General features: G+C 42.7%; 1 protein-coding gene across 1 annotated transcript; it reads right to left on the reverse strand.

Annotated features, from left to right (window-relative positions):
• Positions 1-409: 409 nt before the first annotated feature.
• Positions 410-20,531, reverse strand: DESI2 (desumoylating isopeptidase 2). The gene is made up of 5 exons (XM_034764995.1): positions 20,240-20,531; positions 6,689-6,761; positions 5,316-5,409; positions 4,261-4,402; positions 410-2,193 (listed from the first exon to the last, which is right to left on the reverse strand). Exons 1-5 carry the CDS (start codon positions 20,276-20,278, stop codon positions 1,963-1,965), a joined length of 579 nt encoding a protein of 192 aa, XP_034620886.1. The 5' UTR covers positions 20,279-20,531; the 3' UTR covers positions 410-1,962.
• Between the last annotated feature and the right edge of the window lie 3,564 nt (positions 20,532-24,095).

The raw sequence follows: 24,095 nt of genomic DNA on the forward strand, positions 1-24,095 counted from the left end.
AAATTGTTTTTCTGTAGGGCCCAATCTAACTCTTGCTGAAGCCAGTAGCAGCAATTCCACTGCCTTCAACAGGAATTGGACTGGGTCCTCCTGGAACTTATAAATAGAATGATGTAGCCTAATCTGCACTTTTGAAAGGTTAAGTTGTACTACTTGCCTAAGGTTTATATTTGTAACCTAAAGTATGGTTCCGTCCCCCCACCTGCAGGTTCAGCTATTAACAAAAACAAAGTCAGCATTTTCATTTAGCTTATTGAAACAAGTCCTTACTAGAACAGTTACATTTCGCAAATCTAGTGACACCCTGGGGAAGAGGAAGAAAAAAAAAAAACCCACCTTATAAAAGTTGTTTAGTAATGCAGATCTCGGTGTGAACCAATCAGTTTATAAATGGTGTTCAGTTTTGGTGTTTTTTTTTTGCTGTTCACTGAAAGTTCCTTAAGGCAGCAAAATCCAATAAAAAACAGTCTCACTCCTATCTTTTGTTACTGTATTTCTATATACAGTGTAGAACCTCACTGATTTGTACTAATGACTGGGGGAACCACTGAAAGTTTCTAATTAACTTTCAAAATGCAGTAAGTGAACAATAAAAAGAATAAGGCATTCCATAATGTATTCCGATCACTGATTATAATTTAGCTTTAATTATAATCCATTATCAGCAAGAGTGTCATTTTCTAAAATAATTAAGTATTACATCTGCCAACTTGAGATGTGAGTAATAACACACAGATTAGTGGAGCTCCGCTGTGTGTATATGTAGGTGTATGTAATCTTCAAGTTTCTTATCTTCTATGCATATGACAAGAAAGTTAATGCCACAGATGGAGATAACGAATAAAATCAACTTCTCCCTATTATTTGTGTATGGACGTATGAGAATCTAGCAGGGAATAATTCATATTTTGTTTTCATGAGTTAGGAATGGTTACAGAACTCAAATGAAGCAGTCATGAGTAGGGGAAGTATGGCCATTCCCAACCCATCCGTGGGTTGGGTATTACACTGTCCAATGTTACATGAAGCATACAAACCAATTAAAAGTACTAATGTTCTTAATCCTGTTGTTCCACATTTTAAATTAAATAAACCAGTCAGTGTGACCAAACTGATGTGTGACAGTTTGAACTGGTGATGCTAAAACTGATTCTACATCTCCACCCAAACAGAATTTAAAATTAGGAGGAATATGGGGCAACTTTTAAAAATAAGAAATGTAATTACTATATAATTGAAATATGATGCAATGGATCAGATGTGTAAACACACTGCAGATTGTAATTACATATAAACTCTCCCCTCATATGTGCAAAATGCCACACTTTAGTTAATGTGGAGGTCATACTTCTAGTAACAGTTTGTTACACGCTAAACCAATCTCCCCACATCCTAGAATCTACCCTTTTATGTCAACCACTCTAAGTGTACAGTACCCTGTTAAGACATACAGTACTTAGCCATTTCTGCTCTATAGATCTCTGGCAACTGTCAGATGTGGAGGAAGTTTACCTGCCTAATTCATGAAGACACTGGGCAAAATTTATCACTTGTGTGACTCCACTGCTCTTTTGAGTTACACTAGTAATAAACTGAGTTCAGAGTTTCTCTTCTTTCATGGTGGCAGGAGTCCATTCAGGACTTGTAAACAGCAGTACACAATACTGTAAACAAATAACTTCAGTTCTGTTTTATACAAGATCTGTTACGTAAATCCAAGTTCGTTGAACAGATGAAAGTGAAAAAAGTGGCTTCACACAAATGTCTTCTCCTTTCTCCCAATGATTCTTATCACTACATATATAATCCTGAGCTGAAATAACTGGTCTTGGGGATGGAGAGAGCCATTTTTCATACAAAAGGAATGTTCAAAAGTCAGCTCTCTAATTTTGAGTAATGAAGTCAATTGCTGGAGATATTAAACTGAAGTGTTTAGAAATATTTGTTACTTTGGAGAGAGATTTATAGTTTGGTGTGGCGCCCAGTTCTAGATCCTGATGCAGAGTTTGACAGGGAAGCTGCTGCAGCATCCTCTGCTTCCTCCAGCTCATCCTGTAGTTCCTGGCTGACACTAGATTGAAGGGCTGCAGGAGTAAGCCATTCCTTCGGTAGGCAGCTCTGGAGAAATGGTATACAAGAGCTGAAATAAGCGAGGCGATTCACCCAACGTGGAATCTCTTTCCCACATAGAATCTAAAAAGAAAGAGGGGATTAATGTTTGCCTTATAGTTAGATCACTAACAGACTAAAGTAGACAGATCGCTGTATAGAAAAAATAAACTCCTTCAAGTCCCAACTACAGCATCCTAAAAGCTTGTATCAAAAATGTCAATGAGTCCCTCTCTCTCGCTCGCTCTCTCACACACACACACACACAGAAGTTGTCTTGGTAGGAAGATCAAGAAGAACATTCCTGTGGATGCTGTAGATGCCCATGTCACTTCAAAAAAGAGTCAGCTCTTAAATGAAAAGCATTAATCTGTCTTATCTGGCAAAAATACCCAATCATCTTTTCTGAAATCTCACACAAAAAGCACTGCAATGGTATCAGAGTTTAGTGTAAGTTTTATATCTGTAGAGAATTCCTCAGAAGTAAGGCGGAAGATTAAGAAAAAGCTCACTGTTCATATAGATTTTTCTATAAAACTACAAAATTAAAGCCACGAATTAAAGTCACAAAAGAAAGCTCTCAAGAGACAGAAAACGTCAGAGCTATATTTGTATACTTAACCTTAACTCTGCCCAGCTGCACATATTCATTATGATAGTTTTCAGTGACATGATCATACAGAGGACCATCATCTCATTCAGCGAATAAGCTAAATGCTGCCTAGTAAATTATTCTTATGTGCAACGTTTAAGTTTAATCAAACAGAAGATGGGAGCTGCACAGCACACAATTACTTTCAACATATGTTATTTTCCTTATGAAGGTTCAGTAAAAATAAGCATTATTTTTATCCTCACTATATAATGGGAGGAGTGCTGTCTCATTCACACCACACTGTCCAATTTTGGTTTCACTTACTCCAGTGCAAATTTGGAACAAGTTAATTGCTATCAGGAGTTCTACCTTGATTTTCACCATTATAACTGAACAGCATTAGTCTTAATTAGTCCTGCTTTTCATTACATACCTCTGTCTTATTCACTGCACACTATATGGGGTGCAGCACAAATTATGTGATCACGTAATTGAAGACTATGGATGAAATCCTTGTCCCACTGAAGGCAAAACACCTATTGACTTCACGGAGGCCAGAATTGTACTCCATACATGCACAAGCAGACATAGTTAAGATTGCATGTACACTCATAACTGACATTTGACTTCCCAGTTGCATTTTGTAACTGGAACACTTTTACTGTAGATTTTATTAAGTTTCCTTTTTAAAAAGTAATAAGTTCCATGAGGGTTTATATAGGAAATTATTCCTCTTTTTGGAGTGCTTTGATCAGCAGTAAAATAATTAAGCATTGAAATGCAAGCCTCAGTAGAACATAGCACAGAAAATTAAGTGATGGAAACAAGTAATTTTGAGGTAAGATTCCATGAACAGTGTTAACTCTGATCCTTTATCTCTGTTCAGTGAAAATCAGGAGTATCTCCATTGAAGTAAGGGGATTTATACTCACACAGCACCTGTTTAGGGTGAGGGGAGGATCTGGTTCATAGAGGATAAAAGTGGAGTTTCTGACCTATAAGCGGCTGAGGAGACAGCATTAGATTTAAGGTGATTTTGTGGAACTTCAAATATTTTGTTATTTCATTTCTAATATGAAACACACATCACCACATTTCTGATAAGCTTGATGTATTTTCAAATGTAACAGTTGCATGTTTGAGGATTTGCTATTGCAATTCACTTAATTTAAAGAAGTCATCCATCCTATTTTCAGCAATGACCTCAAGACCCCTAAGCCATTTCAAACTTAAACCAACACCCATTGTATTATGTATCTAACTTGGGAATGTAGTCTCTTTGGGGTAGTAACTGGGTCTTATTTTCATAATGAGAGAAGTACATTGGTAGCATTCAAATAAAGTTAATTTACTGAGCTCTGTTGGCACTAAAGTCTTAGATTTTGGACATAAGCATAATCATTATGCCTGAAACAAGGGAGATACCTAAAAATGTTAGAAAAATAAAATGGCAAATAAAGGTATACACAATCTACGTGACAGGAAGAAAATACTGATGCTGTCCAACCATTCAGAAAGCAGTTTTGCAGAAAGGTACAAAGCCCATGTTTGTTTACCTCTGATAAAGCTGAAGAAAAATGATTACAGTTTTTGTGCATTAAGTGATAGGCATTTCCTTTAAATTCTTTTCCAAGCTCTTCTACAATTTTTTCTATGTCATCTTCCATGAAGTCAGTACTGCCTAGAACTACAGCTTCTCTAAAAACAAGAAGAGATAATAGGGTGACAATGCTTCCAAACTTAAGACACAAGACAAACTACTGTTCTCCCACTGTTCTGTGGGTGATGTGGTAGTGCACCCAAGTTGTGTGTGGTTACCCTTCTACTTTCTTCCACTCATGCCCCACTCTTAACGTCCTCCATACAGAAGATCTCCCCTTCTCCAATAGAAGTCCTCTCATTAAGCTAAGCAGAACTATAATCTTTGAGACTCGGCTCTGTTTTTTGGAGTGGATACAATTTCTGTTTCCCAGATCTTTTAAAAGGCAGCTAGCACACAGCAAGTGAGCAGTACATGAGAGCCAGCTGCTGGAGGTAGTGCCAGGGAAACATTAACAATACTGTGGGAATAGAGACGAGAGGTGGGAGGCCTTTCAATGTTTCAGATTCCAAGGCCAGAAAGGACCACTGATCATCTCGCCTGATCTCCTGTATAACACAGGCCATACAACTTCCATAAAATAAGTCATAGAGCATATCTTTTAGAAAAGCATTCAATCTTGATTTAAAAGTGAGTGATGAAGAAACGACAGTTGGCAACACCTTATTCAAAGGAAAAGGATGTCATGACATCTTATATTTGCTACATAAGTACAATATTTAACAACAATAAGTTTATACAATGGGTATTTTGAGAGGATGAAAGAATACTTAATCTTGAACAATAGGGGTGCATAGGTAGGAGATTCTTTGCTTAAGATTGTAACAACAACAACATTTTCAATGCCTCACAACTCCCCCCCCCACCCCAACTTCCTTTCATGACCCACTTGCAGAGAAATTCTATCTACCCTGGGTGATCAGATTAGACCTGTGACAAAAGCTCAGCAATTAATGCAATAAAGCAAAGTTTTAGTCTTCACACTTGACTAAAATAAAATACCTTCCTTACTTAAATTTAAATGTTTCTCCTAGTTCAGCAGCATTTCCCGGAGAAATTTCAAATATTCCGGAAAAAGGATAAGGATGACCACCATAAGCAAATTCTGAAAGAGAAATTCAGAATTTAATACAGCCGGCACAAATAAATAAATAATAATAAAAAAAAAAAATCAGATGTGTAGCCCAGATTACTGAATGACCTTCATTTGCTGGTCAATTTCTTCATAAAGATCTTAAACTGAAAAATCAAACATGGTGCTTGCAAGAGAAATAAATGCAGAGATCTATTAATGAATAGTTAAGGTTACCAATTTTAACTAAGAGAAAGAATCAAAATTCAAATATGTTCACATTAAATTTGCACAGTGTATTCCAGGACACTGGCAGTATAATATTTACATCCCAATCCACCAACACCCGTATACATATTTAACTTCAAGCCATGTGCATAAATATTTGGAGGACTGGCACCTCAAATTACTTATGCCTGAATATACAAGATACAAAGCAAATGTAATTTGTCAGTTAGCATTATTGTACCAAGGTTGGTGTCTGAATCTCTTGATTTATGGATTTAAATTCTTTACTTTAATAATATTACATTTAATTTCCTTTTCTTTAACTAGAAGAAAAGCAAGATAAAGTACCCAGATCTAAAGTCTGTTTCATATCTGCTGGCATAAACCCAGAGTTAAGAGGAATATATCACATAGCACACTAAGTGAAACTCCACTATCTTTCACAAGGAACTTTCTTCTGTCTCTGCAGAATAAAGAAAATGCTATACAGTACACAACACAAGAGACTTTACATTATGGTAAGAGGGAGACTAAACGGTAACCTCATGCTCCCCTCCTTTCCCCCAAACTCACAACACACCCTTATCATATGGTTAACCATGATTAAATGACATTTTTAAAGAAGTCCTTTGTCTATAATAGAGAAGAGTCCTGTTTAAAAAAAACCATGTTAGTTAACATATTAGTTAACACTTTTAAAAATACAATCTATTGTCCTAGTCTATTCATGGCCTATCACACTGGAGAATTGTTATCTTATTCAGAAAGGAATACATGATAGGACTGTATTAACATTAATCACAATTAAGAGTTCTAAACTCAAATTAAATACCACTATAACTAGTTTGCTCAGATATGCTTATTTTTAACAGTTATACAGCTACACGGAAGCATGTGAGTGGATAGCCAGATGACTGGTGTTCAAGGTTTGTTGCAAGGAGAGAACAAAAATATGACAAACAAGATATGGGAACCAGACAATACTTCTGCCCCATTGGTGGCACACATGAAAGATGGTTTTGGGTATAGATAAAGTGTTTATCTAGAATGAAGAGTAAATTTAAAGTTTCCTGAATATACATACCTCTGCCATATACCTCTATTCCTGAATGGAATACTCCAATTCCAAGGGAGGAGGTGTATTCATTCATCCAATACTGAAAAAAGAAAAAAAGTTCAAATGAGTTTCCAGTACAAATAATTTATATTTGGGTACAAAACTGATCTGAATGATCTGTCCTGAATACTAAAGCACAAGAGTTGAACGTTCAGTAAAACTAGGTAATCATTCTTTGGAAAGTCAACTACAGAACACACTATTAAAATTCACAGCCATGGATTTGACTAACTCCATTAAGTTCTACTCTAAAAATGACATTTATGAGCAATCTATGTTGCACATAGATTAAACCTCTCAGATGGAATGTGGTAGAAGCAGTTAAAGTTTTAATACAAACTGGCATGTATTAGCATGGTCATGATTTTCTATTTCTTGGTAAGGAAAAGCATTAGCAAAAGTAGGATTGTTTCTACAGTGGCTTCTACAGTCAAGACAAACTGGTCTCAATTGTCATTGATAGTGATATCTGCATTTTTTTTTTCCCTCTGCTCAGGGCAGGATAAAATTAACATAAACAACACTTCTGGCCACAAATAAGCTGAAAAGTTGCACTCACCAAAAGCCACAGCAGTAAGCAACCATCTTTGTGTACAAGTACATTTTTTTTAAATGGTCAAACCTGTAAAATTTGCTATGAGATCTGAGTCAAGCAGGTCCAAGTATCAATACCAAAAGAAGATTTTGCAAAAACAGTTCAGTTAACATTTCTGGTAGTGTCCAGGCCAAAACAGAATTCATCTCATTCTCTCATAGCTGTGCTCTACATGGGTAACGGGAGTTAAAAACTAATGAAAAATTGTAGCAAAATAAAACCAATATGATCAAACAAGCAGCTCTAGTGTTCAAGAGGGTGACTTTACAGTTATTTTTGTGATGCAACCATAAACTGTGGTTTAGATTGCAAGCATAACGAAAACCATCACACAGAACGACTTTCATCCATATTCTAGTACAAGGCAGCAGAATACAAAAATAGGATCAGATTGCAAGGCTTCTACACCACCCTCTGCAAAATAGTATGACCTCGTTACTGCCGCATCCTAGATGCCTGACAGACAGGAAGTATTCTATTAAATTGTGCAGACCTCACTTATAGTACCTTTAACTTTATAAATATGTTGAGTGCTCTGAACAACAAGTATTGAGCAATCGTGATAAAACTGCTTGTGAGCAGTTTTACAAAAACTACACAAAGCACATTGGTCATTCGATTACCCTAACTCCAGTCTTACTGAAATTCTTATATCTCCATTAAATACTTCCCCCAGAAATAGTAATTATGCATAATTACTACTTATCTGTACCTGCCCTTGAAAACTTGGTCACATTTTTTGCCTGAACAAGATTCCTTTTAACTCCCACAAAGAAGAGTAAATCAGATGTGGGGGATTGCAAAATACTGTAAAGCTGTTGGCAGCCTGTGTTAAATAACTTGTGTACAATCCTTTCAAAGTACCTGAAATATGGGGTGAAAAATGGACAAAGACTGGTCAGAGTGTCCTTGTAAGTTCTAGAATCCCAAAACAATCCAATAAATATAATTCCTCATCTCCATTATATGAGCCTGATTCATTTTCACATTCAGTGAAGTGTATTTTGTCACAGTAAAAATATAATTGTTGTAAAAAAGGAATGTATTCTAAAACACGTAGATTGATTTACATTAATTTAGCAGGGCTTAATATTCAATATTTTTGTACCGACAGCTCTATTAAAGAATTATTTTACTAGATGCACATTAATTGAAGTTGCCACTGGGATAAGGGAAAAATTATAGCCATTACATCACAAAACAATTCTATAGTTACATTTCTGTAGCTACTTTCTTCATAGCTTCCATCAATACTAGAACTGTAGATTTACTCATTTAAGTCTTAACTTGGAGAAAAAGAGACAATGTTACTTTGGACACAAACAATAAGCAAAAGACTCCCAAAAGTTTACATGTTCACTACAATGGCAGAAAAGGTTAAGATTACTCCTGAGGGCATTCTGTGCCAAAAAATTTAGAATACTGTGTGCAGAATTTAAAAATTTTGCAAATTTTATTTGTCAAATAAATGTGGCAGCTCCAACATAGCACTGAGGAGCACAGGCCACTGGCTGCACAGAGGTGGGAGATCACTGTGCAGCTCCCCCTGGGACACGGACTCAGTGGTGAGGCTGCACCCAACCCTGACACAGGGCAAGGACCAGTAAAACACCCCAAGGCCCTGCCCCTCCATGCCAGGTGCACCAGGTGTGGACAGCCCAGTGGGGGTTCCAGGTATGGGGCAGGGGGGAAAATCTGGATGCAACGGTAATGGGACTCTTCATGAGAGTCCAGGTGAAGGTAGTTAGGGCTTGGGGGGGGGGGGGGGGGGGGGGGAAAGGGGGGAATAAGGCTCAGCAGGGGGGAGGTCTGGGTGTGGGATCCAGATGCTGGGAGAGGGGCTCAGTGAGGTGGGGATCTGGGTGGCTCGTCAGGGTGGTCCAGGTGGCAGGGGGAGTGGTGCTCAGTGGAAGGGTCTGAGTATGAGGGGGTCTGGATGCATGGGACTTGTGCGAATGGGGGAGCAGCTCCCTGTACAGGGATCCCTCCCCCCTGCAGCTGAGGAGTGATGAGTGCAGGGAGCAGGGGAAGAGTTTGCAGAGCTTCCTGCAGCTGAGGGAAAAATCTGGGGGAATTCATAAGGCTTTTCAGGAATCTCACTGGTCAGATGAAGCAAATATTGAGAAACTTTCTACTAGCACGAGCAGAGATGTTTTTGCCACTAAATGAACCTTGATGGAACTCACAGGAAAGCCTGACATCTTCAATATCAAACAGGTAATCCAAGATTGTGGAAAGAGATGATTGAACAGATCAAATATGTTACCAGTTATACCAGGGATACCTTCTCCACTTCTGAAGGTAAGTGTGTCTTGTAGATTCCTTTCTGCTATTTAAATGTACATTTTGTACTCCTGATGAACAAGGCCTCCTCTATTCTTGAGAGCTATTGAGGAAACACGCTTGTAGTTGCAGAACATTCAGACTGGGACCCAGCATCTGACCTGCATTGTGACACAGTCAAAGATTAGTCAGGCGCCACCACAGAGGGTGACAGGTGAGTTTGATGTAAGGAACCTAAACTTGTCTTGGCCAACTTGATACAATCAAAACTACATTGGCTTGGTCCTGCTTGATTTTAATGAGGATCTTTAAAAGGAGTTGGAAGATGTGCATAAAAGAGACTCTTTGCCCATGTAATGAGGAAAGCATCTCTTAGAGATTAGGGATCGAATCCCCCTCTAGAACAGAATTTCCTGCACTTCATGTTGGCTGCCAGGGCAAAGAGGTTGACTTCTGGAAATCCCCAAGCTAGGATAATTTTGTTGAGGACTTGAAAGTCCAACTCCCATTCATAATTTACGGAGAAATGTCTGCTAAGATCATCTGCCATGATGTTCTGTATACCCAGGAGGTAAGAAGCTGAGATGAGATGACTATCTGGTTGGCTATGCACCAGTTTCAAAGCTGTAATGCTTCAGTGCAGATCAAGGGGAAAAACACACACTGCCCTGATGGTTGATATAATGCATACAAACTGTGTTGTCATTATCTTGATGGACTTGTTTTTGAGTAAGAGAAGAAAGTGAAGGAAAGCATTTCTGACCAGTCTTAACTCCAACAGGCTGATGGTCACAACAGGAACAATGCTTGCATGTTTGCCTTGGACTATGTGAGGACCTAAATGTGCTCTCAATCCCAAGAGGGAAGCATCTGATGTTAACATGACTGTAGTGGGATTCCGGTTTAATGGAACTCCTGCATAAACCTTGGAAGGATTTTCCCATCAGATGAGTAACTGAAGGACCCAGCTGGGTCTAGATACCTGTTTGTTCAGATTTTATGCACCTGACACACACACTGTCCTGAGCCACTTAAGATGTAACCTGGTGGTGTATCATAAAAACGTGTCCCAGCAATTGCAGACATGTCCTTGCTGGAACTTGAGGACTGAGCTAAGCTCTGCCAGTTATCGAACCAAGAAACACTCCTACGAAGAGTATTTGCAGTGTAGGGGGTTAAGACTGATTTCTTGATCTACACTTAGAAATAGTGAAGTTGTTGTTTGAACTGCCAACCACACCTCCTGATCAGACCAACTTTTGAGGAGCCAATCGTCAAGGTAGGATAGACTCATTCCTAGATGACACAGGTACGCATCTACAACCATTATGAGTTGAGAACACCCCTGGTACAAGAGACAGGCTGAAGGATAGCACCTACTACTGGTAATGATTGTGATCAAATTACAAGTATATAATCATTTCAGCTGCTAGGGATACCTTCCTGAAGTTCAGATGTCTGACATGCTTGTTCAATTGGCCTCCAATCTTTTGTTTATCTTGGGTATCAGAAAGTGCGCTGAATAGAGCCCTTTTCTCTTGTGTCGATGCAGAAGGGTTCTATGGTTCCTAGACTTAAGAGCAATGAGATCTCTTGCATCAGCAAAGGATTGCAAGGGTGTCCCTGAAGAGGGACGGGGAAGTGGGGGGCAGGATGGAGGTAAACTGGATAATATAACCTGATGATAATAGCTTCCAATACTTATTTGTCCAGTGTTATAGCCTCCCATGCTCAATGGAACAGAGAGGTGGTGCCCAAATTGTGGACGAAGGGGCAGCGTCATGCAGACGAGAAACTGGTTATTGGGTGGACATCAGATTTGGCATTTGGATGATGTTGATGGCTGGGATGACATGGTTGAGGTAGGTTTTTTTTGTTGTTGTTGTTTTGTTTTTTTTTTTTTAAATAAAGAATGTAAGTAAAACTCCATCTCTGAGCCAGTGGTTCCAGTAGTCTACAGAAGGTAGGAAATTCAGCAGGATGTGATCTTTGCACTCAGACCAGCTACATTTTCTCTTATTTCTCTAAAGATCTACATGTTATCCTAGCGTCCTTTAGGGTATGAAGAAAGTCATCTGCGAAAAGCTTGTGGCCCTCAAAAGGTCAATCTTCCATGATCAATTGTACTCCTCATGGAAAACATGACAACTGAAGCCAGGAAGATCATCTCATTACTAGGAATTGACCTTCATTTATCATGGTGCTAAACTGTTCTCAGTGTTCCTGTTGCAAAAGGTCAATAAAACCATTAAACTTCTCATAATTCAGGTAGTCTTATTTCAAGATCAGCACCTGGCGATTAGCTATCCTGAACTGTAATGTTGCTGAAGAGTAGCTTTTACAACCAGAAAGGTCCAGACGTTTCTGGTACTCAAAAAGCCACCCCATATATTGAGGATGTTCTTTGCCCCTTTCATTGACTGCATCCACATGAAGAGAATTTGGTGCTGGATGAGAAAACAAAAATTTAGAATCCTGGACTGGGATGTAGTATTGTTTATTGGCCCACTTGCATGTAGGGTGGGGCTGTCACTGGAGTTTGCAGATGGTGTTTAATGACTCAAGAAGGGCTTCATTAATTAACAGCACCACCCATTCTGAAACAGAAACGTGCAATATATCCAGGAGCTTGTGAAGGGATTCCTAGACTTCCTCTAGGGGAATCTGCAGAGTGTCAGCAACCTGCTTCATCAAGTCCTGTAATTGTTGAAAGTCATCAGCTACTGATTGTGGTGGTGGCATTACTGCCTTGTCAGGTGAGGATAAAGGTGTACGTGTAAGGGAGGATAATCTCCTTGTCTGGTCTTGCCTCCTGCTCTTCAAAGGTCAACTCTGCTGACTCAGAATGGAGGGGAGAGATGGATGGTACTGGGGAATGAGGCCATGTGTGTTCCTTATGGGACTGAATAGGGGCCCCTCAAAATTACTGGTGGTACACTGTCCATCAATCCTAGTAAGGCCAATGAGAAGGAGCATGAGGCATGGTGGGGAGTACCCAATGTTGGTTATCCCAAGTGTTGATAAGAAGAATACCAGACCCCTGCCTTTCTTGTATGTGCTTCAGGAAATAACATTGCCTGGAGTAAACTGGAGAGGTGTGGATGGAAAATTCTGAGTCTGAATGCTCCTCCACGTATTTTACAACCCCTCCTCGTGAATAGTAGAAATTGGGGAAAGAGGTAAGTCTTGCAAAAACATGAGCAGTCATTGACCCAGCAGACCTCAATACCGAGAGGAGTCCAAAGGTTGCAAGGAGGGGAGATTCAGGCTCATTCAGTACCATCAGGTCTTTCGGATTACCAAAATTCCTGTGGTGCCAGGAGCACAACAGAACTTGGTACAGGCACCGGGGATGTTCTTGATACCATTGTCCAAGGCACTGGCAGCAGTAGCTAGGGGGATTGTGGATTCCATTGAAGCCATTCTCTTGGTAATAGTAGTCTTTGGTACCAAGCTCTTTACTGCTAAAGTCTGGGACTTAGACTGCTTCATGGTACTTCAACTATGTGGAGCCTGACTAGCACACTGCTTGTGGCTGGAGGTCTCTGGTGACTGAATCTTCTTTGAGAAGGAACTTTCTGTTCTGCTCCTCTTATCACCCTCCTTAATCTTTGAGTGGGAACCTCGGTACCACCGGTATGGTTATCTGTACCTCTCTCATGGAGAGCATCGGAGATCAGGACCTCAATGCTTTCTTTACTGGGGAAGGTCTCAGTAACCATGATGTTGACGGGGCACTGACAGAAGAGGAAGGTCTCTGTACCCGGTCCGAAGCTGGTCTTAAGGCTTGCTCCCTCATTAAGAGCCTATTCTTTATTTCACTATCCTTACAGGGTCTTCCCTTAAGAGAAGTGCAGATCTTGCACTTGCTGGGGATAGGAGAGTGCAGTGGGGCGTGGAAGGGGTTTAGAGCAAGCCAGAGAGGCTGCGCAGAGCCCCAGCCAATCCTGGAAGGGCTTATTGGAAGCCAAATCAGGTGCAGGCTTGAAAGCTGCCAATCAGGGCCAGGCTGGGCCCTATAAGAAGGCTGCAGGGCAGAGAGGAGCTGAGTCTTTCCCTGGAGGGCAAAGGGAGAAAATCTGGCTCTTAGAGAAGCACCTAAGACAAAACAGTGCTGGGCAGGGTCAGCAGAGGTTGGGAGAGCTCTAGGCTGATGACTGCCACACTAGGGCCCTGACACAAAGGGGCAGAGAAGGCACTGAAGCTACGGGGAAGTGGCCCAGGGAAGTAGGCAGTAGAGGAGAGTTGGAGGAGGGCAGTAAGTGGCTGCCGCTAGAGGGTCCCTGGGTTGGGGCCCAGAGTAGCGAGCGGGCCTGGACTCCCCCTCCCCAACTTGCCAGTGATGAGAGTGGCTAAGCCAGACTGCAGTTTGCCCTTGGAGGAAGGGGCTAGACTGACGACTGCAGTGAGTCACTGAAGCAAGTGATAGAACCGGAAACTGTCGGTCCATGGGAAGGGGGAGAGGAAGAGCCAGCAGAGCGGGCACAGCCAGAGGGAAGTGTCCAGAAATGGATGCTGCGGTCCGGGAGTGACGTGGGTCCGACTATGCGGACAGTGGAGACCGAGAGAATAACAGTGGGCGAGCCACCCTTAGTGAAGGCGCACTGGTGTGATGAGGCCACCCCATTACAGAAAGGTTTCCCAAACAACATTTGCACTAGGAATGCCTGTTACTGACAGGGATGGAGTCTCAACAGGAGAGGCATCTTTTAAACTCCAGGGAGCCCAGCATCTTGGACAGAAGAAAAATGTGTTTGGGTGCAAGGATAAAATTCTCTTTGATCACTGGGTCAGGACCAGTAAATGGAAAAAATATTTGTACTTGTCCTATAAAAAGTTCGAGGCTTAGCAAGTTTGACATTTAGATCTAAAAATTACCTGTCATTCCAATTAATATCTTGCTTTTTCCTCCACTTCACTGACATGGAATTTAGCAGCACTTGAATTGGAGATTAATGCTTGATACCATTTGAAAGCTGGAATTACAAGCTTTCAGAAAACATGTTCCAAAGCCTAGCTCTAGTGATTTGAGGTAACTACTAAGATCACGTTGGAATTGAAGTGGATGGGGGGGGGGGGGGGGGGTAGGGGGGGGACAAGTTAATCCAAAGGATGGGTAAATATTATGATATAGTATATCTTGCAACCTGCTAAGTCAAGGAAGTACCTAATTTAAAAAGGTATATTTGCCCCTCTGTGTATCAGTGTCTTTTGGTACTAGTCCAAGAATTAATTCAGCAAGTACTAGTCAAACAGTCCATCCTGCAAAGCAAATGCTGATACAAGATTACAGTAAAAGTCAACTAGTCCTAAGGATCGGATACTTATTCCACTAATGGACCCACAATATTGTTTGCTATTCTGTACTGCACAATGGAAAACACTGGTCACTGAAATACTTAGCTGCTGAGGCATATTGGGCTAGCACTGGTTTGAGAAGATTCTGTATATTTCATGAATGTCTTAGTGAATGTATATGCACCTGTAAGAGTGAAACATTCCCCAACTTAGATCAGACTAGCTTAAAAATACCAGGAAAGTAATTTTCTGTGTGACGTCCCTTTATCAAGGAAAGGAATATTGGGCCAAAAGGTTCTGTGGTAGCTAGGAGGGCAACAAGTGTATAAAGGAGAATTAGGAAAATGGGATAACTGATAAAGTGCATGTGCCTCATCTCATTTTGAGAAGAAACTGGGGGGGGGGCATAAATCCAGTCTCCCTTACCCCCAAAAGATGCTATGGGAATACCAACTTGTGACAAAAGAATGAGGGGCTTTGTGCCAAGAACCACAGGAGAAACCAAGCTCTGACCAGATAACTGATAGTGCCTAATTATAGAAATGAACTGTGAGGGATGAACAGCAGCAGTATGAAGAATTCACCCCATGAATGAAGGGAAACTCAGACTCTAAGGTCAGAAGGGACCATCATGATCATCTACTCTGACCTCCTGCACATTGTAGGCCACAGAACCTCACCTACCCACTCCTGTAATAGACTCCTAACCTCTGGCTGTGTTACTGAAGTGCTGCTGATGGAGACAGTGGTAATAAGTATGTGTTTGGGGCAATAGTTATACCACCATGGCATAGGACAAAGTGGTGTCAGTAATATATTCAGAACAAAAGCTATTTTCTTTCACTCTAAGTGAGTTAACCTTGAACAAGTTAAGTATCTTTAACTGTGCTCCATATAAGGGTGAAAGAATTCATTGAGACACATTTAAAAGGAGAATTCAAAGTACCTGATATTTTGTGTTCGTTACACCAGACTTTCAGATACTGGTCTCAATTTCTTTGCATGATAGCTGGGCCTCCATTTTTGCAGATGCAATCAAGGCCAGGCTGAAAATGTGGCTCTTAATTACACCAATGCAGACTATGAGGTTGATTCCTCTTCTACATCTGCCAGAAGAACTGATGGCCTCTGGTTCTTGGAATTTCCTTAAGGCACTGACCCAAATAAGGCCTTACAAGCCTCCAAGGGATGTCCAGAAACCATAGCACCAAACAGCATTTGCTGGATCACCAGAGGAATCACAAGATAGCTATTTTATACAGCTCAATGGAAGGCTCTTCCTTCACCTGTTACCCTAAATGAATGTGCTTAGCCTTAATCTTGCTAGTCTTTCTAGACACAATCATTAGACTACCAAATATGGAGACTTTAATTTAAGCCGTTATTTGAAACTTCCAAATATGTTTAAGAGGGATTCAGATGTCCCTTAGTGAACTAGGCTTAAGAAACTATACTTATAATACTTTATAGATCTCTAAGGAACAGTCTCCATTCAAGAAGCTAGGAAGGCAGATCCTGACTGAATTGAAGTCAACTCCCCTAAAACACACCATAAAAAAGAAGCCTGAAACCAGAGGTTATGTACTTGGTATGGTTCAGCCATGCCTCTGCTGCTGCTACCCATGCTACCAATGGTACACTTGTATTTATACTTGCATGAGAACTAGCACCAGTATGCTTACATAAGGAGAGGAATCACACCCCTAGCTCATAGTATAGAGACAGCCTACGTCTGGTCATCATTATCCAGTCTGGCTTCTAAAGGAACTGAGCAAGTTCCCCTTGCCTACACCAAGGGAGAGATTTAATGACCCATTCCCAGGAGATACACGCCTACACCAAATGAGAAGGAAGGGCATACGTGATGCACGAGTTCAATAAATACTAGAGGGCTACCATAAAACAGGATGAAGGGATTGTTGGAAGCACGTGTGCACTTTTCTAGCAGTCTCATGTATAGGAGTGTGTTTTGAGATGATGTTTACTTCTACACACATGCTTTCGGGTGTTAGAAGACAGTTTACTCTGTCAGTAGCCAGTTAGAGGTTTTTTTTGTTTTCTTTTTTTAAAAAGAAGGGGGCATCAGGGGATACTCTGAACATTTGAATAGTTTTGCACATAAAAGATGTGCAGAAAAAATTAGGTTTTCTGTTACAAAGTTGAAAGTTATAAGCATATGAAACAGATTACTCAAAAAAGTATGATCTTAAAGAGATAGATACTTGACTGTCTGATTGTAAGGTGGAAGTATTGCACAGCTGTGCAGTGACTAAGTATGTTGTGTCTTTTTTAGACTGCAAGATCCTTGAAAATTGGGACCTAATCGCCTTTGCTCTGCACAGGTATTAACACTGAAGGGGACCCCTTCAGTGCTACTGAGAGCTTCTCCTTATGGTTTTGTCTAGACTAGGCTTTAAGAGAGCGATGTTCACATACTCTAGCCAACAAGTTTCAAAAGTCCAGTTTAGACAAGGTTCACTGCCCTTAACGTATGCTAAACTGGCTGAGTTAAAGCTTAGTCTTCCCCCACAGTGGTGAATTGCAATTAAGAAGCTTGCTAGTGTAGGACAGAATGGCCTCTTCAAATCTAGTAGCATGGAATCCAACCATAAAATGTATGTGTGGTTCTCTTTTGTTAGGAATGAGCATATTTCACAAAATGTCCACTCACACCCAATGCTCCTTTACCTCTAACATAGTGACTCACCATGGAAGAAAATGGAGCATCTTCAATTCTGCTTAAAATCCTTCCAGAGAAATCAAGAGCTTGGTGTATTTTAGTCAAATTAGTCTCTACATTGGATCATAGGAGGATTCACAATGTAGGCGTCTAGAGGTCTCTTCCTTGCTCCTGAACTCAAAGAACAAAATACAAGGAAGGTACAAGCAAGGTCTGCTATTTCTTCACCCATTGGAGGTACAGATGAAAGCAAGCATGAATCCTGTGGTTGTCGAGCAAATCTGTTCCTGTGACAAGTAGTGGCATTAAAGAAATTGGCAACAAAGATCAATCCCATAACATAATTTGTTCCTTACCTTTACAAGTGTAGGATGGTTCCCCACTGTATACTAGTATTTGAACCTGTCCCTCTCACAGCAACACTGCATTTCCACTTTGCCAGTGGTACTACATTTTTTTTTAAATGACTATCCAGCCAAATAATAATAAAACCCAATCAGGACCCTTCAACTTTAGAGCATCAAACAATCCACAAGTGCACTTTAAACCAATACAGCAATTAGTGTTAGGGAAAAGCCTATCCAAAATATATTTTCCAGCTAGTTTTATCTAAGTACGCCTGCTATTCCACTATACAAGATTATAGGATAATGCAGAGATTCTCAAGCTGTGGTCTGTGGCAAGCTGGCTGGTGCTGGTTCTCATTTCTAGCTGGAAACTGCCTTAAACCTGGATAAAAAACACACACTGTTTTCTCATATTACTTATCCATGTCTCCTATTCTATATAGATTCTTAAACCTCTATTCCATAGCATCGGAGTATCTTCCAGTAAAACATTAAGAGAAAAGAAACCTCACAGAATAATCATCCTCTCTCTAAATAAAGAACTCAAAAGAGATGCAGGGCAAAAGGACAAACCAAAGTGAGACAGCTTCAGAGGTTTAAGTCATCCTAAAAGTTAGAACATTAAGCCTTATCTAGTCCAATGATCCCAAATGCATAGCTCAGAAGATCTGGCAACTGACTCTTTACCAGGCCAGTCTTTATTTGAGAAAGACAGGCCTATTCTCCTGGGTCAAATAAAACAAGAACATCCAGTGTACTAAGAGCACCCCCAAATATCAAGTATCAGAGGGGTAGCCGTGTTTGTTTGTATCCACAAAAACAATGAGACACCTTAAAGACTAACAGATTTATTTGGGCATAAGCTTTCGTGGGTAAAAAACCAATTCTTCAGATGCTGTTGTTCATCCAGATGTTTGTTGTTTTCCCAAATATCAAGACTACTTTCTGGTGGATCAGCAGCAACAAAACTGTGGTTTTCTTCTGGTTAGCGCCCTATAGGGTGACCAGACAGCAAGTGTGAAAAATCGGGACGGGGGTGGGGGGGTAATAGGAGCCTATATAAGAGAAAGGCCCAAATATCGGGACTGTCCCTGTAAAATCGGGACATCTGGTCACCCTAGCGCCCTATATAAAGGAATTTAAACTTGACTCAAACTTTCAACTAACTGAAAGGTCAGCTTTCACTCTAAGGGCTTATCTACACTACCTGCTGGATTGACAGGCAGCGATCGATCCAGCGGGGGTCTCATATAGACACGATAAATCGACCGCTGAGCGCTCTCCCGTCGACTCCAGTACTCTACCAGAACAAGGAGCACAAGCGGAGTTGACCGACAGCTGATGCTCTCCTACTTACCTCAGTGAAGACACCACGGTATGTAGATTTAAGTATGTCAACTTCAGCTACACTATTCATGTAGCTGAAGTTGTGTATCTTAGATCAACCCCGCGCGGTAGTATGGACAAGCCTTCAGAAAGCTTCTACTCTCCTTCATCATGTGGAGCTAGTCTGATGTTTTTAGTCAAAAGTTCTCTCTCACCCCATCCAGAACTAGAGTCATTAGAGCCTCACCATTTCATCAGGTTTCAAAGCCACATAATTATATAAGTACAGATTTGTTTGCTTTGCTCTGAAGCCATTCCTACTTTTCAATTTCCTTCTTTGATCATTTTTGTTTCTTCCCCCCACCCTTTTCATTTTAACCATTTCCCCTCGTTTGTTCTTTTGGTAAGTCAAGAGGAGTCTAAATCCCAAATACAAGCATTTTTTCCACTTCAAGGTCCCAGAAACAAAGACAAGGTTTTCATCTCGAGGCCAAAAGACCAAAAACATCAAGACACTTGATCGTGGCCTTGGATAGACCAAGAGACTACGTACACTTCTACCTTCTTCAATACATCACAGAAGGGCAAAGTTTTACGTCAGATATGACCACGAGTCGCCCTTGTTACTGCTAACAGATGGTGTCCTCTCTCCTAAGGCTTCTGCGTTCAGCCAACAGCGAAGCCTATCGCCCCCCGCCCGACTCTCTCCCACCTGTTGATGCCCCGGCGAGCCCCTCCTTCCTCGCACAGTTAAGCCCCCAACACACCAGCGCAACCCCGCCGAAGTGGCGCTCTTGCCGGCGTTTCACAGCGCCCTGCTGGCGGGGACGCAACCTCCGCCCGGCCGGGCAAACGCGGGGACCCGACCGCAGAGCGGCGCTGCTCCAGCCCCGCTGCGCTTGCTGGAAGCCGAGTCCCGCGGACACGAGCAGCGGGAGCCCGGGGCCGGGGGAGCCGCCCGGGGCACGGCGCGGCCGGCCAGCACTCACCATGTCGTACACGTTGAGGATCACCAGCTGGTTCGCCATCCTCCCGCCGCCGCGCCCCGCGCTGGGGCCTGTCAGGCCGGCGGCCGCGGGGCGCCCGGAGCTTGGGCGGGCGGGACCCCCGGGGGGCGCCTCCTCCGCGTCCTGCCGGTTGCTGCAGGCACCATGGAGCCGCTGCCGCGGGGAGACGGGGCCTCGCCCCCGGAGAGACACTCGCCCCGCGGCAGGCAGAGGGGAGAAGCCGGGACTCGGGGCTGTGGCCGGGGCGGGGCTCAGCTACGGCACCGCCTCCCGCTCGGGCCCCACCCCGGCTTCTTAGGCAGAGGCAGGGGCAGGGCAGCGCGGGGATCCGCCCCTCCAGTGGGGACAAAATGGAGCCGCTCGAGCCCGCCCTCAGTCTCAGCGGAGCCTAGAGGCCAAGGCCCGGCATGCAGCGCGGCGGGGAGACTACAGCTCCCAGCACTCAACGCAGCGAGCGAGCGCGCCTGGGGCCCCGCTGGGGTTCGAACCCCGCCCCGGCCTCTGCCCGGGCTGGTCACAGCACGAAACGCAAACGGCGTAGCTGTGAAAGCTGAGGAGTGAGACCGCCCGTGTTTCAGTTTGCAGGCTCTGAAGCCTCGGGGGCAGGGTACCTGAGCTGCTAGCCAAAGTTTTAAGTTCTGTGGGGCAGTATATACAGCTATATACACGTCATCTCTCCCCTAATACATTTACAAAATAAAGTTTTCTGTGCATTCTTGAATCATAATCCCTAGGTACTATCCTGACTACCCTGCACAATAAGCTATCCAACTTGCTATTAGAAATACTGGTTCATGTTTTCAATACTTTAAAACTATGTTAAAAATTCATTGATATAGCTTGTAAACTAAGCACTGAAGCTCCAATCTTTAAAGCTGCTTTGCACAGGCAGATGGTTGCACCCATGAGGAAGGGTGTGCAGTATTGGTGCCTTGCTCACATCCCAATTACCTACAAACACACAAATCTGTTGACATTTTTTATTAACATTTGTTCCTTAAACTCCACTGCTGGAAAAATTGTCCAGTGTTTTGTGACAGCAAATTTTGGAAGAGGTGAAATGTGGCACATCAAAATAAAAACAACCCTCAAGCTTTTCAATTTTCAAATGTAGTGAGATATGCTTTCAACTCATCTATGGAATATACCCACGGGGCACTTCTCCACATCAATATATGAGGCAGGAAGAATCCACTTGCTTTCTCAAGAGACTGGAGGGGAAGAGGTTAACCCATCACTTTCTGCATAACTTTCATACATTTTATTTTTATAATGAATATTAAGTTTTAATCCCTAGGGTTCTGCTGTTAACCTAAACGTGAAATGAGTATAAATGGATGCAGCGCTATCTTTCTAAGGGTGCAAACATCTTCAGGGCCTCTGTTGGCAGCTCATAGCTTTGCCAAGCAGGAGCAGAATGCAATAAACAAAAATGGTTAATTGCACTGTTGTTATTCCAATGAGCAGCTGTAAAACTCACATGATTGTTGACAATGTTATTGCTGCTTGGGGAAACTAGGAACAAAAACCAGAGGCAGGTACTGGAACTATTCACAAGAGAGGAAGCTCTATAAAACAGGCCGGGGCAAGAATAGAGTAGCAAAAATCTTTTCTTCCCCATACACAAATACTAACAGCAGATAGGTTGCAGGACAGTTAGAATAGCAGAGATCTTCCCTTCAGAGGTGACTATGAGGTAAGGGAAGAGAATATATAAAGTCACATAGGCACGAGGCTTTGCAGGGGAGAACAGATAAAGACCCTTTTCTCTTCCTGCCACTAACTGACAAAGGGCATCTCCTTTGTATCTCCACCGTTGATTATTTCCCTTCCATGCTTTTCTCCTCTCTCAACAGAGAGTCTGCTTAGTGCTCCTTTCCAGGCTCAAATCTCTCATGCACATAGCAACTGCTGAGTACTCCACTCCAGGCTCTCCTGCCTGTCTCTGAGTCCATCTAAGTACTCGGCCCACAGATACCAGCAGAAGCACAGAGGAACAGCTGAGATAGATGGGAGAGAATTTATCCTAAAACTTTGCACAGTGGCCTCTGGTCATAGGAGGCCAGGCCAGGATTGCTGCAGAAAACTTCTTAGGCTTTAGTGCCCAAAACACTAACTGGGACTTTGAACACCCGGGACAGGTTTATCAAACCAAGGACAAATTTGGGCTAGATCAGGACTGTTGGCAGTTATGATATGTTTCATGAAGGAACTGTAATCTTATGCACTGCATGTTCAGGATCAAGGCAGTTAGACACTGCGTAACTCCTTTGGTTCACAGGTTGCAGTTCGTTGCAGTAAATGTTGCAGTAAATGAACTGGCAACTATCAAACACTTTTCTAGGTCGGGGTTGGGGGAGTGATTAGGGGATGTTGAGGATCACATGAACAGGCCTTGATGATAAACTACAAGGGCCAAAGCCAAAGGCTGAAAACTCAGGGGACACAGTTTCCCATCTACATCCTATTAAGGTGCTGTCTTTCATTAACAGTGCTCACTATCTGCAGGGGAGAAATACAAAGTGCTGCAGTGACTCTACTATGCCATCTACTGGAATTCAGCAGAAACATCTTAGACTAATGAGTTTTCAGGACTGTTATTCTCAACTCTAGTAAATTGTACATTTCAACCCTGCTGAATGTACGCTGGTGCAATCCACAAAGGTACTTACTCTCATAAGTCCCGTTTTGGGTCACCACTGCAATTAAAAAAACTCCTGCTCCGCTGCTACCTAACTTCACACTTCCCCACATTAGCTGTCTGGATGCCCAGGGCCGGCTCCAGCTGCCGCCCCAAGCAAAATAAATAAATAAATAAATAAAAGAGCCGTGATTGCGATCTCGGCTGCGGCAATTGGAAAAGGGAAAAAAAAAGCTGCGATCGGCGGCAGCAGTTCAGCGGCAGGTCCTTCACTCCTAGAGGGAGTGAGGGACCTGCCGCCCCCGAATTGCCGCAGGTGCCACCCCTCTCCCTTGGCCACCCCAAGCACCTGCTTGTTAAGCTGGTGCCTGGAGCCGGCCCTGTGGATGCCTATCTCCTGCCTAAACTCCAGAGTGATTTACAAACTGGGAAAGATAGGCATTCGGCCACCTAAATCATTTGCAGAGGTCCAATCCACTAGGCATGGTCAGAAGCTGCCTACTGGATTGGGTCTTTCAAGCTAGTTCACACAAAATACCGGGGAGGCCTCCTATATGTGTACTCAGCCTAGTGTACTCAGCCAGGATGTGGGAGACACTCCCTCCACCCCCGGTTCAAATCCAACTCCTACCGAGGGGAAGAAGGGATTTGACAAGGGCTCAACCACCTCTCAGGGGAGAGCCCTAACCACTATGTTATAGAGCTGAGGTCTTCAATCTGTGGGGTGTGCCCCGTAGACGGGAGCATAGTAACATTTGGGCAGCTGCGGCTGGGGCCTGGACCAGTCCCACAGGGGGCGGGGAGGGAGTGCTACCCAGATCTGCTTCTGGCCCCAGACTTGCTCCCGGCTGCAGTTGCAGGCCTCGGCCCCTGGCTGAGGGTCCACTTCCACCTGTGGCCCCAGCCTCAGCCCCCTTACCCCTGTATGTATCCCCTCCTCCTGGAGCTGCAGCCGCACTCCTAGCTCTGGAGGGCAAGGCATAAGGGGGGGGGCGAGGTAAAGTTTGGGGACCACTGCTATAGAGTCATTCTAAATCTGTCACAGCCCCAGTTAATATTTAATTAAAGTAGAACAACTTCAATAGGAGAGACGGAGGGAGACCCCTCAGCCCTGCATCAGTATATTCCATAGCCTAGTAGTTGGAGTACGTACTCACCTGCGAGGAGGTTAATCTCTGTTCAAATCCCTTCTCCTTC

This window comes from Trachemys scripta, chromosome 3 (assembly GCF_013100865.1).
Source record: "Trachemys scripta elegans isolate TJP31775 chromosome 3, CAS_Tse_1.0, whole genome shotgun sequence".
NCBI lineage: Eukaryota > Metazoa > Chordata > Testudines > Emydidae > Trachemys > Trachemys scripta.

Coding starts and splice junctions, on each gene's coding strand:
- DESI2 (XM_034764995.1), bottom strand. CDS start 20,278: ATGGCGAACCAGCTGGTGATCCTCAACGTGTACGACATG. Junction 6,762..20,239: donor TCCTCAACGTGTACGACATG/GTGAGTGCTGGC, acceptor TTCTTTTTTCAG/TATTGGATGAATGAATACAC. Junction 5,410..6,688: donor AATAGAGGTATATGGCAGAG/GTATGTATATTC, acceptor TTTCTCTTTCAG/AATTTGCTTATGGTGGTCAT.